The 23,808-nt window shown below is 49.2% G+C and overlaps 1 protein-coding gene across 1 annotated transcript in view; it reads left to right on the top strand.

The window, feature by feature from the left end:
- Nucleotides 1-5,545, top strand: part of LOC139537981 (dihydrolipoyllysine-residue acetyltransferase component of pyruvate dehydrogenase complex-like) — a 94,168-nt gene extending 88,623 nt beyond the window's left edge. The window contains exon 14 of the mRNA XM_071339912.1: nucleotides 4,628-5,545. Within this exon, the coding sequence (XP_071196013.1) occupies nucleotides 4,628-4,757 (130 nt within the window). The 3' untranslated portion in view covers nucleotides 4,758-5,545. The remainder of the gene's footprint in view (nucleotides 1-4,627) is intronic.
- The last annotated feature ends 18,263 nt before the right edge of the window (nucleotides 5,546-23,808 follow it).

Raw genomic sequence — 23,808 nt, 5'->3', positions numbered from 1 at the left:
CCACCACCACCACACCACCACACTACCACCACACCACCACCACCACACTACCACCACCACCACACCACCACCACACCACCACACCACCACCACCACACTACCACCACCACCACACCACCACACTACCACCACCACCACACTACCACCACTACCACCACCACCACCATACTACCACCACCACCACCACACTACCACCACCACCACACTACCACCACCACACTACCACCACCACACTACCACCACCACACTACCACCACCACCACCACCACACTACCACCACCACCACCACCACACCACCATCACACTACCACCACCACCACACCACCATCACACTACCACCACCACCATCACACTACCACCACCACCACCACCACCACACTACCACCACCACCACCATACTACCACCACCACCACACTACCACCACCACCACCACCACACTACCACCACCACACCACCATCACACTACCACCACCACCACCACCACCACTACCACCACCACCACTACCACCACCACACTACCACCACCACCACCACACTACCACCACCACCACCACACTACCACCACCACCACACCACCACCACCACCACCACCACCCCACCATCACACTACCACCACCACCACCACCACTACCACCGCCACCACCACCACCACCACACCACCACTACCACCACCACCACACCACCACCACACCACCACTACCACCACCACACTACCACCACCACACCACCACCACACCACCACACTACCACCACCACCACCACCACCACACTACCACCACCACCACCACACCACCACCACCACCACCACCACCACACCACCATCACACTACCACCACCACCACCACCACCACCACCACACCACCATCACACTACCACCACCACCACCACCACTACCACCGCCACCACCACACCACCACCACACCACCACACCACCACCACCACCACCACCACACTACCACCACCACACTACCACCACCACACTACCACCACCACCGCCACCACACCACCACACTACCACCACCACCACCACCACCACACCACCACACTACCACCACACTACCACCACCACCACACTACCACCACCACCACACCACCACACCACCACCACACCACCACCACCACCACCACACCACCACCACACTACCACCACCACCACCACCACCACCACACCACCATCACACTACCACCACCACCACACCACCATCACACCACCATCACACCACCACCACCACACTACCACCACCACACTACCACCACCACACCACCACCACACTACCACACCACCACACTACCACCACCACACCACCATCACACTACCACCACCACCACCACACTACCACCACACCACCACCACCACACCACCACCACCACCACACCACCACACTACCATCACACCACCACCACCACCATCACACTACCACCACCACCACCACCACCACACCACCACCACCACACCACCACACCACCACACTACCATCACACCACCACCACCACCATCACACTACCACCACCACCACCACCACACTACCACCACCACACCACCACCACCACACCACCACCACCACACCACCACCACCACACCACCACACTACCATCACACCACCACGACCATCACACCACCACCACCACCATCACACCACCACCACCACCATCACACTACCACCACCACCACCACCACCACCACACCACCACACTACCACCACACTACCACCACCACCACACTACCACCACCACCACACTACCACCACACCACCACCACCACACTACCACCACCACCACACCATCACCACACTACCACCACCACACTACCACCACCACCACCACCACCACCATCACACTACCACCACCACCACACCACCATCACACCACCACCACCACACTACCACCACCACACTACCACCACCACCACCACACTACCACCACCACACTACCACCACCACCACCACACCACCACCACCACACCACCACCCCACCACCACACCACCACCACCACCACACTACCACCACCACCACCACCACACCACCACCCCACCACCACACCACCACCACCACCACACTACCACCACCACCACCACCACCACACCACCACCACCACACCACCACCATCACTACCACCATCACTACCACCACCACCATCACTACCACCACCACCACCACCACCACACCACCACCACCACCACCACACCACCACCACCACCACCACCACCACACTACCACCACCACACCACCACCATCACTACCACCATCACTACCACCACCACCATCACTACCACCATCACCACCACCACCATATTTGACTGTTGGTATGATGTTCTTTTTCTGAAATGCTGTGTTACTTTTACACCAGATGTAACGGCACACCTTCCAAAAAGTTCAACTTTTGTCTCGTCAGTCCACAGAATATTTCCCAAAGTCTTGAGGATCATCAATATGTTTTTTTGCCAAAAGTGAGACGAGCCTTGATGTTATTTTTGGTCAGCAGTGGTTTTCTCCTTGGAACTCTGCCATGGATACCATTTTTGCCCAGTCTCTTTCTTCTGGTCATGAACACTGACCTTAACTGAGGCAAGTGAGGCCTGCAGTTCTTTAGATGCTGTTGTGGGTTTTTTTGTGACCTCTTGGATGAGTCGTCGCTGCTCTCTTGGGGTAGTTCTGGTTGGCCGGCCACTCCCGGGAAGGTTCACCACTGTTCCAAATGTTCTCCATTTGTGGATAATGGCTCTCACCGTGGTTCGCTGGAGTCCCAAAGCTTTAGAAATGGCTTTGTAACTCTTTCCAGACTGATAGATGTCAATTACTTTGTTTCTCACCTGTTCCTGAATTTCTTTGGATCGCGGCATGATGTCTTGCTTTTTGAGGTCTTTTGTCCTACTTCACTTTGTCAGACAGGTTCTATTGAAGTGATTTCTGTATTCAACAGGTCTGGCAGTAATCAGGCCTGGGTGTGGCTAGTGAAATTAAACTCAGCTTTACAAAAAAATCTGATTAACCACAGTAAATTCATGATTTAACAAGGGGGGGGGGGCAAATACTTTGTCACATAAGGCCATGAAGGTTCGGATAGCTTTTTTCCCTTAATAATTAAAATCATCACTTAACTGCATTTTGTGTTTACTTGTGTTTTCTTTGTGTAATATTAACATTTGTTTGATCTGAAACATTTCAATTCAATTCAATTTTATTTTATATAGCCCTTCGTACATCAGCTAATATCTCGAAGTGCTGTACAGACACCCAGCCTAAAACCCCAAACAGCTAGTAATGCAGGTGTAGAAGCACGGTGGCTAGGAAAAACTCCCTAGAAAGGCCAAAACCTAGGAAGAAACCTAGAGAGGAACCAGGCTATGAGGGGTGGCCAGTCCTCTTCTGGCTGTGCCGGGTGGAGATTATAACAGAACTATGCCAAGATGTTCAAAAATGTTCATAAGTGACAAGCATGGTCAAATAATAATCATGAATAATTTTCAGTTGGCTTTTCATAGCCGATCATCAAGAGTTGAAAAACAACAGGTCTGGGACAGGTGGCGGTTCCATAACCGCAGGCAGAACAGCTGAAACTGGAATAGCAGCAAGGCCAGGCGGACTGGGGACAGCAAGGAGTCACCACGGGCGGCAGTCCCGACGCATGGTCCTAGGGCCCAGGTCCTCCGAGAGAAAGAAAGAGAGAAGGAGAAAATTAGAGAGAGCCAAGATTTTCAAAATGTTCATAAATGACAAGCATGGTCAAATAATAATCAGGAATAAATCTGTTGGCTTTTCATAGCCGATCATTAAGAGTTGAAAACAGCAGGTCTGGGACAGGTAGGGGTTCCATAACCGCAGGCAGAACAGTTGAAACTGGAATAGCAGCAAGGCCAGGCGGACTGGGGACAGCAAGGAGTCACCACGGCCGGTAGTCCCGACGTATGGTCCTAGGGCTCAGGTCCTCCGAGAGAAAGAAAGAGAGAAGGAGAAAATTAGAGAGCGCCAAGATTTTCAAAATGTTCATAAATGACAAGCATGGTCAAATAATAATCAGGAATAAATCTCAGTTGGCTTTTCATAGCCGATCATTAAGAGTTGAAAACAGCAGGTCTGGGACAGGTAGGGGTTCCGTAACTCACATTTAAGTGTGATGTGCAAAAAAATAAATCAGGAAGGGGGCAAATACATTTTCACAGCACTGTACTTTACTATGCTAGACTACACTGTACTTTACTATGCTAGACTACACTGTACTTTACTATGCTAGACTACACTGTACTTTACTATGCTAGACTACACTGTACTTTACTATGCTAGACTACACTGTACTTTACTATGCTAGACTACACTGTACTTTACTATGCTAGACTACACTGTACTACAATGGTAAATATAAGGGGTGTCAAACTAACGAGTGGATGGTTTCATCACCACCAGAGATGCAGTAGGCCTGGTTGACGAGACACTGGTTAGATTGACAGGTTGAAGCGATGGGGTCCTCATTGACATGATTTAATGTGATTTCATAATGTGACGTCATGATATTGACGGGTTAGGGACAGGGCTTTTAAAACTAATGGTGATCATACTGTGTGTGTGTGTGTGTGTGTGTGTGTGTGTGTGTGTGTGTGTGTGTGTGTGTGTGTGTGTGTGTGTGTGTAGGTTTGACGTGGCCAGCATGATGTCGGTGACGTTGAGTTGTGACCATCGCGTGGTGGACGGAGCGATCGGAGCTCAGTGGCTCGCAGAGTTCAGGAAGTTCCTGGAGAAGCCTGTCACCATGCTGCTCTGATTGGACAACGCTCTCACCAGGCCATGCTGTGGTTGGCTGCAGCCGTCGGCAAGCTGATCTGATTGGTGGAAACCTTTTCATCATGCTTCTGTGATTAGCTGGCCCACCACACGGACACTCCCCCTTAAAGGGGTGAGGCAGGACTCACTCCCCTCCCAGAGTATAACACCCCTCTCCATCTCTCTTTATTTATTGCGACCAGGTAGTTAGTTTAGACCAGAGTCCATAATGTCACTCATGTTTATAAAGGGAACTGTTACAGGCGCTGTGTGTGTACCCAGAGTATTGGAGATGATGTTAAAAGCCAAAGTAAGATGGAGAATGGCCCCTAGACTCACTCACATGCCCACTTCAGACCACCCCAGCTCCTCTGAGGCACCATATGTTGTGTATGTGAACACATTGACAGGTCTGCAGTTCTGCTGGCTGTATGTTCTCCCTTGTAGTTTGTTCATTGATTGGCCAGAGTTCACTCACCTATATCAAGTCTTTAGATGGGAACCAAGCCAACCGGCCATGCTGCTGATCTATTGGTACCTTCTATGATGATGTAGGATTGGTGGAATCTTCATTTACACAGTAGGTGGGGCTTTATGACATCACTCCTGTCTAAGCTCTCGGCCAATCCCCTTCTTCCCCAGGACATGTTCTTGTTTTCTAACCCTTGATAAAGAACATTCTATTTACATGACATCATCTGTAAACAAGTGAAACGCACAAAGATGTGAAGCTGGATATATGGTTTCCGTGGAAATGACTGCTGAATAAATGTAAATGAGTCAAAATGAGCTACTATGGTGCTGTTGTGGAGAGTCACACCCAGTTCATCTATATACAGTATATCTCCCATAGACACCAATGCATTTCATTTATTTAACCAGGCAAGTCAGTTAAGAACAAATTCTTATTTACAATGACGGCCTACTAAAAGGTCTCCTGCGGGGATGGGGGCCTGGGATTTTAAAAAATTATTCAATAAATATAGGACGAAACACACATCACAACATAAAGAGACCTAAGGCAGCAACACAAAAACACGGTACAAACATTATTGGGCAAAGTCAACAGCACAAAGATCAAGAAGGTAGAGACAACAATACATCACACAAAGCAGCCACAACTGTCAGTAAGAGTGTCCATGATTGAGTCTTTGAATGATGAGATTGAGATAAAACAGTCCAGTTTGAGTGTTTGTTGCGGCTCGTTCCAGTCGCTACCTGCAGCGAACTGAAAAGAGGAGCGACCCAGGGATGTGTGTGCTTTGGGGACCTCTGACAGAATGTGACTGGCAGAACGGGTGGTGTATGTGGAGAACGAGGGCTGCAGGAGATATCACATTTTATTGGTCACATACACATGGTTAGCAGATGTTATTGGTCACATACACATGGTTAGCAGATGTTATTGGTCACATACACATGGTTAGCAGATGTTAATGCGAGTGAAGCAAAATGCTTTTCTCAGATCAGGGGAGTGAGGCCTAAGAGTGTTTTATAAATAAGCATCAACCAGTGGGTCTTGTGACGGGTATACAGAGATGACCAGTTTACAGAGGAGTGTAGAGTGCAGTGATGTGTCCTATAAGGAAATCTGATGGCCGAATGGTTCAGAACATCTAGCTGCTCGAGAGCACCCTTACCTGCCAATCTATAAAGTGTTTCTGTAATCTAGCATGGGTAGGATGGTCATCTGAATCAGGGTTAGTTTGGCAGCTGGGGTGAAAGAGGAGCGATTACGATAGAGGAAACCAAGTCTAGATTTAACCTTAGCCTGCAGCTTTGATATGTGCTGAGAGAAGGACAGTGTATCGTCTAGCCATACTCCCAAGTAGTTGTATGAGGTGACTAGCTCAAGCTCTAAACCCTCAGAGGTAGTAATCACACCTGTGGGGAGAGGGGCATTCTTCTTACCAAACCACTTTGTTTTGGAGGTGTTCAGAACGAGGTTAGGGGTAGAGAAAGCTTGTTGGACACTAAGAAAGCTTTCATTAGGGGTGTAGTATATCCTATAGGACACCATATTTGGTCAGAGAGCGACGCCTTCATGGCACGCCGATGACGCGGGCGGCCATCACTTGAACGACTATCTTTGTCAAATAAGCACCAATCTGGGTCAAACAAAGCTAGCTAGATTACAATGAGCTGGGCTTTACAGGAGTATCCGGAAACCATTTATTTTTCGTAAAATGTAGCTACCAACCTTGTACGACAGCAAGCCTTTTCATTTTGGACAAAAATTGTAAGGATATTCTGAGTTATGAAAACTGGTTGTTTAGTAAATATTGAACTTATAATATGGCTACTAATACATGGAAAGCTAATTCAGTCCAAGTATACAGATTTGATGATATTCTTTCAGAAAAATTGAATATTAATGCGAATGTCTCCTTCACGATTTGCCCAAATGTACTTGGGGACTTCACGCTATCCATCTGAAACTTTGCACATACACTGCTGCCATCCTGTGGACACTATCGGAATTACAACCAGATGATGGCTAGAACTATGACCTTTCTCTTTCTCTGCATTTCAAAGATGGTGGTAGAAAAAGACCGGTTGGTTTTTTTCTTTGTATTTTCCTCCTCTGTACACCTGGTGACCGTGTCAGCGTGCATGCGCCCGGCCCGCCACAGGAGTCGCTAGGGGACAAAGACATCCCTGCCGGCCAAACCCTCCTCTAACCCGGATGACGCTGGGCCAATTGTGCGCTGCCCCATGGGTCTCCCAGGAGCGGCCAGCTGCGACAGAGCCTGGACTCGAACCAGGATCCCTAGTGGCACGGCTAGCTACAGCGATGCAGTGCCTTAGACCACTGCGCCACTCGGGAGGCCTGAATCTAGTTGACGATCCCTGGTCTAGACTGTCCTGAATCTAGTTGATGATCCCTGGTCTAGACTGTCCTGATCATCTAGTTGATGATCCCTGGTCTAGACTGTCCTGAATCTAGTTGATGATCCCTGGTCTAGACTGTCCTGAATCTAGTTGACGATCCCTGGTCTAGACTGTCCTGATCATCTAGTTGATGATCACTGGTCTAGACTGTTCTGAATCTAGTTGACGATCCCTGGTCTAGACTGTCCTGATAATCTAGTTGACGATCCCTGGTCTAGACTGTCCTGAATCTAGTTGATGATCCCTGGTCTAGACTGTCCTGAATCTAGTTGACGATCCCTGGTCTAGACTGTCCTGATCATCTAGTTGATGATCCCTGGTCTAGACTATCCTGATCATCTAGTTGATGATCCCTGGTCTAGACTGTCCTGAATCTAGTTGATGATCCCTGGTCTAGACTGTCCTGAATCTAGTTGATGATCCCTGGTCTAGACTGTCCTGAATCTAGTTGACGATCCCTGGTCTAGACTATCCTGAATCTAGTTGATGATCCCTGGTCTAGACTGTCCTGAATCTAGTTGATGATCCCTGGTCTAGACTGTCCTGATCATCTAGTTGATGATCCCTGGTCTAGACTGTCCTGATCATCTAGTTGACGATCCCTGGTCTAGACTGTCCTGAATCTAGTTGACGATCCCTGGTCTAGACTGTCCTGATCATCTAGTTGATGATCACTGGTCTAGACTGTTCTGAATCTAGTTGATGATCACTGGTCTAGACTGTCCTGAATCTAGTTGACGATCCCTGTCCTAGACTGTCCTGAATCTAGTTGATGATCCCTGGTCTAGACTGTCCTGATCATCTAGTTGATGATCCCTGGTCTAGACTGTCCTGATCATCTAGTTGATGATCCCTGGTCTAGACTGTCCTGATCATCTAGTTGATGATCCCTGGTCTAGACTGTCCTGAATCTAGTTGACGATCCCTGGTCTAGACTGTCCTGAATCTAGTTGACGATCCCTGGTCTAGACTGTCCTGAATCTAGTTGACGATCCCTGGTCTAGACTGTCCTGAATCTAGTTGACGATCCCTGGTCTAGACTGTCCTGAATCTAGTTGATGATCCCTGGTCTAGACTGTCCTGAATCTAGTTGATCATTCCTCCATTCCAGCAGAAATGTCTCATCCAAACCCAGTTTCATCAGCTTGTCCGGGTGGCTGGTCTCAGACGATCCCGCAGGTGAAGAAGCCAGATGTTGAGTTCCTTGCCTGGCGTGGTTACACGTGATCTGCGTTTGTGAGGCCTGTTGGACGTACTGCCAAATTCCCTAAAACTATGCTGGAGGTGGCTTAAGGTAGAGAAATTAACATTCAATACTCTGGCAACATTCCTGCAGTCAGCATGCCAATTGCACGCTCCCTCAACTTGGCATCTGTGGCATTGTGTTGTGTGACAAAACTGCACATTTTAGAGTGGCCTTTTATTGTCCCCTGCGCAAGGTGCACCTGTGTAATGATCATGCTTCTTGAAATGCCACACCTGTCAGGTGGATGGAATATCTTGGCGAAGGAGAAATGCTCACTAACAGGGATGTCAACTCATTTGTGAGAAATAAGCTTTTTGTGCCTATGGAACATTTCTGGGATCTTTTATTTCAGCTCATGAAACATGGGACCAACACTTTACATGTTGCGTTTATATTTTTGCTCAGTATAGGAGCCTATTGTTTGTGTGTGCTCTTTATTCATTGTTCACTTGTTTTCAACGAGGCCAGATACAGGCAGGGATGACTGGGGCCTTCAACATGTAAGACACAGGGGGTAATAAATCATTTGAACATCACAGATATAAATTCACACTGTGCCCATGATAAAATTAACTACATTACTTTAGTTGGCTGCTTTGAGCAAAACTTGTATGTAATGTAACATATTCTGGGAGCCTAGTGTATGTGAATGTGAAATGGCTAGCTAGTTAGCGGTGGTGCGCGCTGATAGTGTTTCAATCGGTGACGTCACTCGCTCTGAGACCTTGAAGTAGTTGTTCCCCTTGCTCTGCAGGGCCGCGGCTTTTGTGGCGCGATGGGTAACGATGCTTTGAGGGAGGCTGTTGTCTTTGTGTGCAGAGGGTCCCTGGTTTGAGCCCAGGTAGGGGCGAGGAGAGGGACGGAAACTGTTACATATGAACTATGTGGAATATTTTGGGACCATTGGCTTCTCTGAAAACAGGTATTGACAGGAGGAGCAATATGAGTCTGTCAGAGGTCGTCACGCTGGAAGGTGACGGAGGCTTTGGTAGTCCACACAATGAAGAAGCGGGTGTCCCTTCAAGTGATGTGGAGCTGACCTTGGACCTGGTACCAGTAAGGATGGTCTTTACGGAGGCGGTAAGACCCTCGCTCCTTGATATAGAAATCCTTCGACTTCACTGCCTCTTCAACGGTAAGGTCTGTTGCACCATAAGGACACTTGACCTCTACCAGACCATCCGGTGAGGCACCCAGGATCCCAGACCATCCAGTGAGGACGCCTCAAGCACTGAGATGCAGTGCCTTAGACCGCTGCACCACTCGGGAGCCAAGCTGTAGAATCTTTAAGCACATTTTCACATCAGGACAAGTGCAACTTTTCCATACCTTGATATATCAATCATATAAAGGATCCTATAAATTCACTGTATTAATGCATGTACCACTCTGAATAAATAAACACTGTGCATTTGAAGATGTGTCTCTGGTCATGAAACGACAATACAGGTTGGATGTCTAAACAAAGGCAATTCATTCTCATCAAGGACAACAATCTAGAACTGAGTTATCACTCATCTAAGTCTGGTATCCGTGGTAATCTGGTTCATCATTATATCATTGATTAAGTGATTCTTTCCTTGTAGAATGTTGTCAGCTGTATAGAACACATTGTATTGATAAGATGCGCAAACTGAACTTAACAGCTACACTCATCAACACAGGATAAAAGTTATCCCTCATGCTGGCTCTGACCAAACCGCTAAGTTGTCCCTCACTATAGCTGCACTTCTCCACATGGCCAGACTTCTAGTGGTCTCCTCCACATGGCCAGACTTCTGGTGGTCTTCTCCACACGGCCAGACTTCTAGTGGTCTCCTCCACATGGCCAGACTTCTAGTGGTCTTCTCCACATGGCCAGACTTCTAGTGGTCTTCTCCACATGGCCAGACTTCTAGTGGTCTTCTCCACGTGGCCAGACTTCTAGTGGTCTTTTCCACATGGCCAGACTTCTAGTGGTCTTCTCCACATGGCCAGACTTCTAGTGGTCTTCTCCACATGGCCAGACTTCTAGTGGTCTTCTCCACATGGCCAGACTTCTAGTGGTCTTCTCCACATGGCCAGACTTCTAGTGGTCTTCTCCACATGGCCAGACTTCTAGTGGTCTTGTCCACATGGCCAGACTTCTAGTGGTCTCCTCCACATGGCCAGACTTCTAGTGGTCTTCTCCACATGGCCAGACTTCTAGTGGTCTTCTCCACACGGCCAGACTTCTAGTGGTCTTCTCCACATGGCCAGACTTCTAGTGGTCTTCTCCACACGGCCAGACTTCTAGTGGTCTTCTCCACATGGCCAGACTTCTAGTGGTCTTCTCCACACGGCCAGACTTCTAGTGGTCTTCTCCACGTGGCCAGACTTCTAGTGGTCTCCTCCACGTGGCCAGACTTCTAGTGGTCTTCTCCACGTGGCCAGACTTCTAGTGGTCTTCTCCACGTGGCCAGACTTCTAGTGGTCTTCTCCACGTGGCCAGACTTCTAGTGGTCTTCTCCACGTGGCCAGACTTCTAGTGGTCTTCTCCACGTGGCCAGACTTCTAGTGGTCTTCTCCACGTGGCCAGACTTCTAGTGGTCTTCTCCACGTGGCCAGACTTCTAGTGGTCTTCTCCACGTGGCCAGACTTCTAGTGGTCTTCTCCACGTGGCCAGACTTCTGGTGGTCTTCTCCACGTGGCCAGACTTCTGGTGGTCTTCTCCACGTGGCCAGACTTCTGGTGGTCTTCTCCACGTGGCCAGACTTCTAGTGGTCTTCTCCACGTGGCCAGACTTCTAGTGGTCTTCTCCACGTGGCCAGACTTCTAGTGGTCTTCTCCACATGGCCAGACTTCTAGTGGTCTTCTCCACATGGCCAGACTTCTAGTGGTCTCCTCCACATGGCCAGACTTCTAGTGGTCTCCTCCACATGGCCAGACTTCTGGTGGTCTCCTCCACATGGCCAGACTTCTGGTGGTCTCCTCCACATGGCCAGACTTCTAGTGGTCTTCTCCACATGGCCAGACTTCTAGTGGTCTTCTCCACATGGCCAGACTTCTAGTGGTCTTCTCCACATGGCCAGACTTCTAGTGGTCTTCTCCACATGGCCAGACTTCTAGTGGTCTTCTCCACATGGCCAGACTTCTAGTGGTCTTCTCCACATGGCCAGACTTCTGGTGGTCTTCTCCACATGGCCAGACTTCTAGTGGTCTTCTCCACATGGCCAGACTTCTGGTGGTCTTCTCCACATGGCCAGACTTCTGGTGGTCTCCTCCCCTTTTAATGCTCTTATGCTCATCCTTGAAAAATGTCATAAGGTCTGAAATAGACACAAGTCGACATACTTTACAAACATATCTAGACGAAGTCATACAAAAATATATTTTGCTCTCCTAACGAGCTAGCTGAAGTGTAGTCTCTAGCTAAGAGAGAGAAAGGGGGTGGAAGAAGTTCAACACTTTAGTCAATTCATTTCAATACAGCACATGAATTCATCATGGATTGGCCACAGCTCTCTGATCGCGCTGGTGAACGGAGCTGACCGTGTCGGCTAGAGAGGATGTGCAACAGCTCCCTGATCGCGCTGGTGAACGGAGCTGACCGTGTCGGCTAGAGAGGATGTGCAACAGCTCGCTGCAGGAAGTTGTAGTCTTGCTGAGGTATTCTCTGTTGCTAGTTAGCGTTTCAATTGTTTTACAGTAAATTGAGGTGAATATATTGACAAAACTCATATTGTTCGAGAGAGAATTACACGGTTATCAAAACATCACGCCAAGGTCAGCCCACACCAGACTCACACAACTTTATCGGAGTTGTCCCTGTTGATATTCAAGACTGCCTATGCATATTCATGAGGCTAGCGTAACATTTCACTCTCCATTGAATACAGGTGGGTGACGTCAGCACCTCTCAAGTATTGAAATAAGATGGAGACCAATCCAAAGAGAAGAATTGGTGGGAGCTCGACAGCTCGCCATTCCGCTCTGTGGACAACGAATCCCATTGTTAGGGCAGACCGGCATCTGTGACTTATCTCTGACCCGTCTCAGTAGTGGAATGTGAGTCAAATCACTGGCCAAGCCATTATTCCAACCTATGTGTTGTGATAACTGCGTTGTTAGTTCATATGCCTTGACACCGTGCTATAAACGCCTAAGGCCGAGACAATGTGAAGACAGTCGCTGAATAAATTCAACCATACCGTTGATTCATCACCAAACCGGAGAGCAAAATGTGTCAGGTGAAGTCCACAAAAACATGTTGCATGTAACAAACGGTTACATGACCTACAACATGGTCAAACAAGGTCATATTTCCCACATTTTCAGACCACTAAACAATTATTGATTTAGAACAACAGAGTTACCGCAAGTCACAAAGAAAACAGGTCTGGAGTGAACCAAGGGCTATATCTGTTCCTGGTTCTACATTTTTTGAATGGGGCATGCTTATTTAAGATGGTGAGGAAGGCACTTTTAAAGAATAACCAGGCATCCTCTACTGATGGAATGAGGTCAATATCCTTCCAGGATACCCCGGCCAGGTCAATTAGAAAGGCATGCTCGCTGAAGTGTTTTAGGGAGAGTTTGACAGTGATGAGGGGTGGTCGTTTGACCGCAGACCCATTACGGACGCAGGCAATGAGTCTATGGACTGATTCCCCAGTGATCTTCGTAGGCGGTAGTGGTGTTTTGTTCCTTCTCAAATCAATGTATCTCTTTTGTTTTCTTAACGTTTATTTCAAGAAAGTGATCTGCACACCACTGGATGAATTTTGATGTTTCTCTGTGAAAACCTTGAGAGGCTTGGTCTGGGTGTAGGAAACCCACAACAGTGGTGTCATCGAAATATTTTGGAACGTTTGGGCTGAGTCAGAGGCTTGACAATCGTTTGTGTACAGTGTGTACAGTGTGCAGTGTCTACAGTGTGCAGTGTCTACAGTGTCTACAGTGTGCAGTGTCTACAGTGTGTACAGTGTGCAGTGTCTACAGTGTGTGCAGTGTCTACAGTGTCTACAGTGTCTACAGTGTGTACAGTGTCTACAGTGTCTACAGTGTCTACAGTGTACAGTGTGCAGTGTCTACAGTGTCTACAGTGTCTACAGTGTGTGCAGTGTGTACAGTGTGTACAGTGTGTGCAGTGTCTACAGTGTGCAGTGTGTACAGTGTCTACAGTGTGCAGTGTGTACAGTGTCTACAGTGTGCAGTGTGTACAGTGTCTACAGTGTGTACAGTGTCTACAGTGTGCAGTGTCTGTGAAAGTACGCAGCCTTGAGGGGCTCCCGTATTCACCGTTCTAGATGCAGAGTTTAACTTCACTTGTTGAGTACTGTTCACAATGAAACTATTTATCCACTTGATCAGTTGAGAGTTCACACCCAAATTCACCAGCTTATCCAACAGTAGGTGGGGTTGGATGGTTTTAAACACACTCCTGAAGTCAATGAATACAATTTCCACTAGGCTATTTGCCTTTTCTAAATGTTGGTAGATATTGTTCAGCATGACCAGTAACACATCATCAACACCCCTGGAGGCACGGTATGCCAATTGGTTTGAGTCTAATTGGGATGAGAATTTGTTTATTTTAAAATTTTTCGGGGAACGGTTTTCAGGGCTACAGGACGTAAATCGTTCTTTTCTTTTGGCCTGTTGTTTTTAGGTATTGGGACAATCAGTGACTTCTAACATAACTTTGTAATGAACCCAGTGTTCAGTGACCGCTGGAACAGCTTCTGGAATGGTAATGCCTGAAGTGCCTTGCTGCTGACGCCGTCTGGACCATGTGGTTTTCCTGGGTCGACACGTTGACAGTATTGCTTGACGTCATTCACAGAGATCTGTATATCAACAGCTGGTATGCTGTCTATACTGTCCAAGGCCACTTTCTGCTGCGATGTAAAATCACACATGTCAAACCTGCAAGGTCATTTCGCTGGTTTGTAGCCCTTGCCAGGCTTTCCTACTGTCCTTGTCCTTGAAAAGGTTTTCTAATGTGTCTTTGTATGCTACCTTGCACTCCTTCATTTTTGCTTAATTCTTGCCACTGGATATTTGTCCTTCCCTCTTTACTGCCACCTGATTAAAACACGTGTTTTCTCTGGTTGAGGTCTTTTAATACCTGAGTTACAGTGTATTACTGGGGAAGATGTTGTCTTCAGGGAACAACGAGATCCACAGAAACAGATGTTCCAGGTCATCGCCGCTGTCCAGTCAGTGGACACGAGTCCAGCTTTAAACCTTATTTAGCTTTCTCTCAATCTACACCCTTGATGCATCAACGTAAGTAACATAATAAAAAAATCCCAAATACGTCAGTTTAAGCTAGAGATGTTTTTCTAACCTGGGCTGCACCTCAATCCACCACATCCGCCGATGTCGCACTTCCCCATCTGCGGTGAAAGGTGACAGAGCGGTGTGTATCAGACCATGAGACATCCCATCTGCGGTGAAAGGTGACAGAGCGGTGTGTATCAGACCATGAGACATCCCATCTGCTGTGAAAGGTGACAGAGCGGTGTGTATCAGACCATGAGACATCCCATCTGAGGTGAAAGGTGACAGAGCTGTGTGTATCAGACCATGAGACATCCCATCTGCGGTGAAAGGTGACAGAGCGGTGTGTATCAGACCATGAGACATATCCCATCTGCGGTGAAAGGTGACAGAGCGGTGTGTATCAGACCATGAGACATCCCATCTGCGGTGAAAGGTGACAGAGCGGTGTGTATCAGACCATGAGACATCCCATCTGCTGTGAAAGGTGACAGAGCGGTGTGTATCAGACCATGAGACATCCCATCTGAGGTGAAAGGTGACAGAGCTGTGTGTATCAGACCATGAGACATCCCATCTGCGGTGAAAGGTGACAGAGCGGTGTGTATCAGACCATGAGACATATCCCATCTGCGGTGAAAGGTGACAGAGCGGTGTGTATCAGACCATGAGACATCCCATCTGTGGTGAAAGGTGACAGAGCGGTGTGTATCAGACCATGAGACATCCCATCTGTGGTGAAAGGTGACAGAGCGGTGTGTATCAGACCATGAGACATCCCATCTGTGGTGAAAGGTGACAGAGCGGTGTGTATCAGACCATGAGACATCCCATCTGCGGTGAAAGGTGACAGAGCGGTGTGTATCAGACCATGAGACATCCCATCTGCTGTGAAAGGTGACAGAGCGGTGTGTATCAGACCATGAGACATCCCATCTGAGGTGAAAGGTGACAGAGCTGTGTGTATCAGACCATGAGACATCCCATCTGCGGTGAAAGGTGACAGAGCGGTGTGTATCAGACCATGAGACATATCCCATCTGCGGTGAAAGGTGACAGAGCGGTGTGTATCAGACCATGAGACATCCCATCTGTGGTGAAAGGTGACAGAGCGGTGTGTATCAGACCATGAGACATCCCATCTGTGGTGAAAGGTGACAGAGCGGTGTGTATCAGACCATGAGACATCCCATCTGCGGTGAAAGGTGACAGAGCGGTGTGTATCAGACCATGAGACATCCCATCTGTGGTGAAAGGTGACAGAGCGGTGTGTATCAGACCATGAGACATCCCATCTGTGGTGAAAGGTGACAGAGCGGTGTGTATCAGACCATGAGACATCCCATCTGTGGTGAAAGGTGACAGAGCGGTGTGTATCAGACCATGAGACATCCCATCTGCGGTGAAAGGTGACAGAGCAGTGTGTATCAGACCATGAGACATCCCATCTGCGGTGAAAGGTGACAGAGCGGTGTGTATCAGACCATGAGACATCCCATCTGAGGTGAAAGGTGACAGAGCGGTGTGTATCAGACCATGAGACATCCCATCTGCTGTGAAAGGTGACAGAGCGGTGTGTATCAGACCATGAGACATCCCATCTGTGGTGAAAGGTGACAGAGCGGTGTGTATCAGACCATGAGACATCCCATCTGCGGTGAAAGGTGACAGAGCGGTGTGTATCAGACCATGAGACATCCCATCTGTGGTGAAAGGTGACAGAGCGGTGTGTATCAGACCATGAGACATCCCATCTGCTGTGAAAGGTGACAGAGCGGTGTGTATCAGACCATGAGACATCCCATCTGAGGTGAAAGGTGACAGAGCGGTGTGTATCAGACCATGAGACATCCCATCTGTGGTGAAAGGTGACAGAGCGGTGTGTATCAGACCATGAGACATCCCATCTGCGGTGAAAGGTGACAGAGCGGTGTGTATCAGACCATGAGACATCCCATCTGTGGTGAAAGGTGACAGAGCGGTGTGTATCAGACCATGAGACATCCCATCTGCGGTGAAAGGTGACAGAGCGGTGTGTATCAGACCATGAGACATCCAATCTGCGGTGAAAGGTGACAGAGCGGTGTGTATCAGACCATGAGACATCCCATCTGCGGTGAAAGGTGACAGAGCGGTGTGTATCAGACCATGAGACATCCCATCTGCGGTGAAAGGTGACAGAGCGGTGTGTATCAGACCATGAGACATCCCATCTGTGGTGAAAGGTGACAGAGCTAGAGCGGTGTGTATCAGACCATGAGACATCCCATCTGCGGTGAAAGGTGACAGAGCTGTGTGTATCAGACCATGAGACATCCCATCTGAGGTGAAAGGTGACAGAGCGGTGTGTATCAGACCATGAGACATCCCATCTGAGGTGAAAGGTGACAGAGCGGTGTGTATCAGACCATGAGACATCCCATCTGAGGTGAAAGGTGACAGAGCTAGAGCGGTGTGTATCAGACCATGAGACATCCCATCTGTGGTGAAAGGTGACAGAGCGGTGTGTATCAGATCATGAGACATCCCATCTGTGGTGAAAGGTGACAGAGCTAGAGCGGTGTGTATCAGATCATGAGACATCCCATCTGTGGTGAAAGGTGACAGAGCTAGGGCGGTGTGTATCAGACCATGAGACATCCCATCTGCGGTGAAAGGTGACAGAGCGGTGTGTATCAGACCATGAGACATCCCATCTGCGGTGAAAGGTGACAGAGCGGTGTGTATCAGACCATGAGACATCCCATCTGCTGTGAAAGGTGACAGAGCGGTGTGTATCAGACCATGAGACATCCCATCTGAGGTGAAAGGTGACAGAGCTGTGTGTATCAGACCATGAGACATCCCATCTGCGGTGAAAGGTGACAGAGCGGTGTGTATCAGACCATGAGACATCCCATCTGTGGTGAAAGGTGACAGAGCGGTGTGTATCAGACCATGAGACATCCCATCTGCGGTGAAAGGTGACAGAGCGGTGTGTATCAGACCATGAGACATCCCATCTGCGGTGAAAGGTGACAGAGCGGTGTGTATCAGACCATGAGACATCCCATCTGTGGTGAAAGGTGACAGAGCGGTGTGTATCAGACCATGAGACATCCCATCTGTGGTGAAAGGTGACAGAGCGGTGTGTATCAGACCATGAGACATCCCATCTGTGGTGAAAGGTGACAGAGCGGTGTGTATCAGACCATGAGACATCCCATCTGCGGTGAAAGGTGACAGAGCAGTGTGTATCAGACCATGAGACATCCCATCTGCGGTGAAAGGTGACAGAGCGGTGTGTATCAGACCATGAGACATCCCATCTGAGGTGAAAGGTGACAGAGCGGTGTGTATCAGACCATGAGACATCCCATCTGCTGTGAAAGGTGACAGAGCGGTGTGTATCAGACCATGAGACATCCCATCTGCGGTGAAAGGTGACAGAGCGGTGTGTATCAGACCATGAGACATCCCATCTGCGGTGAAAGGTGACAGAGCGGTGTGTATCAGACCATGAGACATCCCATCTGTGGTGAAAGGTGACAGAGCGGTGTGTATCAGACCATGAGACATCCCATCTGCTGTGAAAGGTGACAGAGCGGTGTGTATCAGACCATGAGACATCCCATCTGAGGTGAAAGGTGACAGAGCGGTGTGTATCAGACCATGAGACATCCCATCTGTGGTGAAAGGTGACAGAGCGGTGTGTATCAGACCATGAGACATCCCATCTGTGGTGAAAGGTGACAGTGCGGTGTGTATCAGACCATGAGACATCCCATCTGCGGTGAAAGGTGACAGAGCGGTGTGTATCAGACCATGAGACATCCCATCTGCGGTGAAAGGTGACAGAGCGGTGTGTATCAGACCATGAGACATCCCATCTGCGGTGAAAGGTGACAGAGCGGTGTGTATCAGACCATGAGACATCCCATCTGCGGTGAAAGGTGACAGAGCGGTGTGTATCAGACCATGAGACATCCCATCTGTGGTGAAAGGTGACAGAGCGGTGTGTATCAGACCATGAGACATCCCATCTGCGGTGAAAGGTGACAGAGCGGTGTGTATCAGACCATGAGACATCCCATCTGTGGTGAAAGGTGACAGAGCGGTGTGTATCAGACCATGAGACATCCCATCTGCGGTGAAAGGTGACAGAGCGGTGTGTATCAGACCATGAGACATCCCATCTGCGGTGAAAGGTGACAGAGCGGTGTATCAGACCATGAGACAGCCCATCTGCGGTGAAAGGTGACAGAGCGGTGTGTATCAGACCATGAGACATCCCATCTGCGGTGAAAGGTGACAGAGCGGTGTGTATCAGACCATGAGACATCCCATCTGCGGTGAAAGGTGACAGAGCGGTGTGTATCAGACCATGAGACATCCCATCTGTGGTGAAAGGTGACAGAGCGGTGTGTATCAGACCATGAGACATCCCATCTGCGGTGAAAGGTGACAGAGCGGTGTGTATCAGACCATGAGACATCCCATCTGTGGTGAAAGGTGACAGAGCGGTGTGTATCAGACCATGAGACATCCCATCTGCGGTGAAAGGTGACAGAGCGTTGTGTATCAGACCATGAGACATCCCATCTGCGGTGAAAGGTGACAGAGCGGTGTGTATCAGACCATGAGACAGCCCATCTGCGGTGAAAGGTGACAGAGCGGTGTGTATCAGACCATGAGACATCCCATCTGCGGTGAAAGGTGACAGAGCGGTGTGTATCAGACCATGAGACATCCCATCTGTGGTGAAAGGTGACAGAGCTAGAGCGGTGTGTATCAGACCATGAGACATCCCATCTGCGGTGAAAGGTGACAGAGCTGTGTGTATCAGACCATGAGACATCCCATCTGAGGTGAAAGGTGACAGAGCGGTGTGTATCAGACCATGAGACATCCCATCTGAGGTGAAAGGTGACAGAGCGGTGTGTATCAGACCATGAGACATCCCATCTGAGGTGAAAGGTGACAGAGCTAGAGCGGTGTGTATCAGACCATGAGACATCCCATCTGCGGTGAAAGGTGACAGAGCGGTGTGTATCAGATCATGAGACATCCCATCTGTGGTGAAAGGTGACAGAGCTAGAGCGGTGTGTATCAGATCATGAGACATCCCATCTGTGGTGAAAGGTGACAGAGCTAGGGCGGTGTGTATCAGACCATGAGACATCCCATCTGCGGTGAAAGGTGACAGAGCGGTGTGTATCAGACCATGAGACATCCCATCTGCGGTGAAAGGTGACAGAGCGGTGTGTATCAGACCATGAGACATCCCATCTGCTGTGAAAGGTGACAGAGCGGTGTGTATCAGACCATGAGACATCCCATCTGAGGTGAAAGGTGACAGAGCTGTGTGTATCAGACCATGAGACATCCCATCTGCGGTGAAAGGTGACAGAGCGGTGTGTATCAGACCATGAGACATCCCATCTGTGGTGAAAGGTGACAGAGCGGTGTGTATCAGACCATGAGACATCCCATCTGCGGTGAAAGGTGACAGAGCGGTGTGTATCAGACCATGAGACATCCCATCTGTGGTGAAAGGTGACAGAGCGGTGTGTATCAGACCATGAGACATCCCATCTGCTGTGAAAGGTGACAGAGCGGTGTGTATCAGACCATGAGACATCCCATATGAGGTGAAAGGTGACAGAGCGGTGTGTATCAGACCATGAGACATCCCATCTGTGGTGAAAGGTGACAGAGCGGTGTGTATCAGACCATGAGACATCCCATCTGTGGTGAAAGGTGACAGTGCGGTGTGTATCAGACCATGAGACATCCCATCTGCGGTGAAAGGTGACAGAGCGGTGTGTATCAGACCATGAGACATCCCATCTGCGGTGAAAGGTGACAGAGCGGTGTGTATCAGACCATGAGACATCCCATCTGCGGTGAAAGGTGACAGAGCGGTGTGTATCAGACCATGAGACATCCCATCTGCGGTGAAAGGTGACAGAGCGGTGTGTATCAGACCATGAGACATCCCATCTGTGGTGAAAGGTGACAGAGCGGTGTGTATCAGACCATGAGACATCCCATCTGCGGTGAAAGGTGACAGAGCGGTGTGTATCAGACCATGAGACATCCCATCTGTGGTGAAAGGTGACAGAGCGGTGTGTATCAGACCATGAGACATCCCATCTGCGGTGAAAGGTGACAGAGCGGTGTGTATCAGACCATGAGACATCCCATCTGCGGTGAAAGGTGACAGAGCGGTGTGTATCAGACCATGAGACAGCCCATCTGCGGTGAAAGGTGACAGAGCGGTGTGTATCAGACCATGAGACATCCCATCTGCTGTGAAAGGTGACAGAGCGGTGTGTATCAGACCATGAGACATCCCATCTGTGGTGAAAGGTGACAGAGCTAGAGCGGTGTGTATCAGACCATGAGACATCCCATCTGCGGTGAAAGGTGACAGAGCTGTGTGTATCAGACCATGAGACATCCCATCTGAGGTGAAAGGTGACAGAGCGGTGTGTATCAGACCATGAGACATCCCATCTGAGGTGAAAGGTGACAGAGCTAGAGCGGTGTGTATCAGACCATGAGACATCCCATCTGCGGTGAAAGGTGACAGAGCTGTGTGTATCAGACCATGAGACATCCCATCTGTGGTGAAAGGTGACAGAGTGGTGTGTATCAGATCATGAGACATCCCATCTGTGGTGAAAGGTGACAGAGCTAGAGCGGTGTGTATCAGATCATGAGACATCCCATCTGTGGTGAAAGGTGACAGAGCTAGAGCGGTGTGTATCAGACCATGAGACATCCCATCTGCGGTGAAAGGTGACAGAGCTGTGTGTATCAGACCATGAGACATCCCATCTGCGGTGAAAGGTGACAGAGCGGTGTGTATCAGACCATGAGACATCCCATCTGTGGTGAAAGGTGACAGAGCTAGAGCGGTGTGTATCAGACCATGAGACATCCCATCTGTGGTGAAAGGTGACAGAGCGGTGTGTATCAGACCATGAGACATCCCATCTGTGGTGAAAGGTGACAGAGCTAGAGCGGTGTGTATCAGACCATGAGACATCCCATCTGCGGTGAAAGGTGACAGAGCGGTGTGTATCAGACCATGAGACATCCCATCTGCGGTGAAAGGTGACAGAGCGGTGTGTATCAGACCATGAGACATCCCATCTGAGGTGAAAGGTGACAGAGCGGTGTGTATCAGACCATGAGACATCCCATCTGCGGTGAAAGGTGACAGAGCTAGAGCGGTGTGTATCAGACCATGAGACATCCCATCTGTGGTGAAAGGTGACAGAGCGGTGTGTATCAGACCATGAGACATCCCATCTGCGGTGAAAGGTGACAGAGCTAGAGCGGTGTGTATCAGACCATGAGACATCCCATCTGCGGTGAAAGGTGACAGAGCGGTGTGTATCAGACCATGAGACATCCCATCTGCGGTGAAAGGTGACAGAGCGGTGTGTATCAGACCATGAGACATCCCATCTGTGGTGAAAGGTGACAGAGCGGTGTGTATCAGACCATGAGACATCCCATCTGCGGTGAAAGGTGACAGAGCGGTGTGTATCAGACCATGAGACATCCCATCTGTGGTGAAAGGTGACAGAGCTAGAGCGGTGTGTATCAGACCATGAGACATCCCATCTGTGGTGAAAGGTGACAGAGCTAGAGCGGTGTGTATCAGACCATGAGACATCCCATCTGCGGTGAAAGGTGACAGAGCGGTGTGTATCAGACCATGAGACATCCCATCTGCGGTGAAAGGTGACAGAGCGGTGTGTATCAGACCATGAGACATCCCATCTGAGGTGAAAGGTGACAGAGCGGTGTGTATCAGACCATGAGACATCCCATCTGCGGTGAAAGGTGACAGAGCTAGAGCGGTGTGTATCAGACCATGAGACATCCCATCTGTGGTGAAAGGTGACAGACCGGTGTGTATCAGACCATGAGACATCCCATCTGTGGTGAAAGGTGACAGAGCGGTGTGTATCAGACCATGAGACATCCCATCTGCGGTGAAAGGTGACAGAGCAGTGTGTATCAGACCATGAGACATCCCATCTGAGGTGAAAGGTGACAGAGCGGTGTGTATCAGACCATGAGACATCCCATCTGCGGTGAAAGGTGACAGAGCGGTGTGTATCAGACCATGAGACATCCCATCTGTGGTGAAAGGTGACAGACCGGTGTGTATCAGACCATGAGACATCCCATCTGCGGTGAAAGGTGACAGAGCGGTGTGTATCAGACCATGAGACATGCCATCTGCGGTGAAAGGTGACAGAGCGGTGTGTATCAGACCATGAGACATCCCATCTGTGGTGAAAGGTGACAGAGCGGTGTGTATCAGACCATGAGACATGCCATCTGCGGTGAAAGGTGACAGAGCGGTGTGTATCAGACCATGAGACATGCCATCTGCGGTGAAAGGTGACAGAGCGGTGTGTATCAGACCATGAGACAGCCCATCTGCGGTGAAAGGTGACAGAGCGGTGTGTATCAGACCATGAGACATGCCATCTGCGGTGAAAGGTGACAGAGCGGTGTGTATCAGACCATGAGACATCCCGAAAATCATTCTTCTCATGAAAAGAAAAGTCTGTAGCTTCAGAACGGTTTACAAACTGAACCAAAAATATAAACACAACATGTAAAGTGTTGATCCATGAGCTGAAATAAAATCACAGAAATGTGC

Source organism: Salvelinus alpinus, chromosome 13 (assembly GCF_045679555.1).
Source record: "Salvelinus alpinus chromosome 13, SLU_Salpinus.1, whole genome shotgun sequence".
NCBI lineage: Eukaryota > Metazoa > Chordata > Actinopteri > Salmoniformes > Salmonidae > Salvelinus > Salvelinus alpinus.
This window is presented reverse-complemented; position numbering and strand designations above follow the sequence as displayed.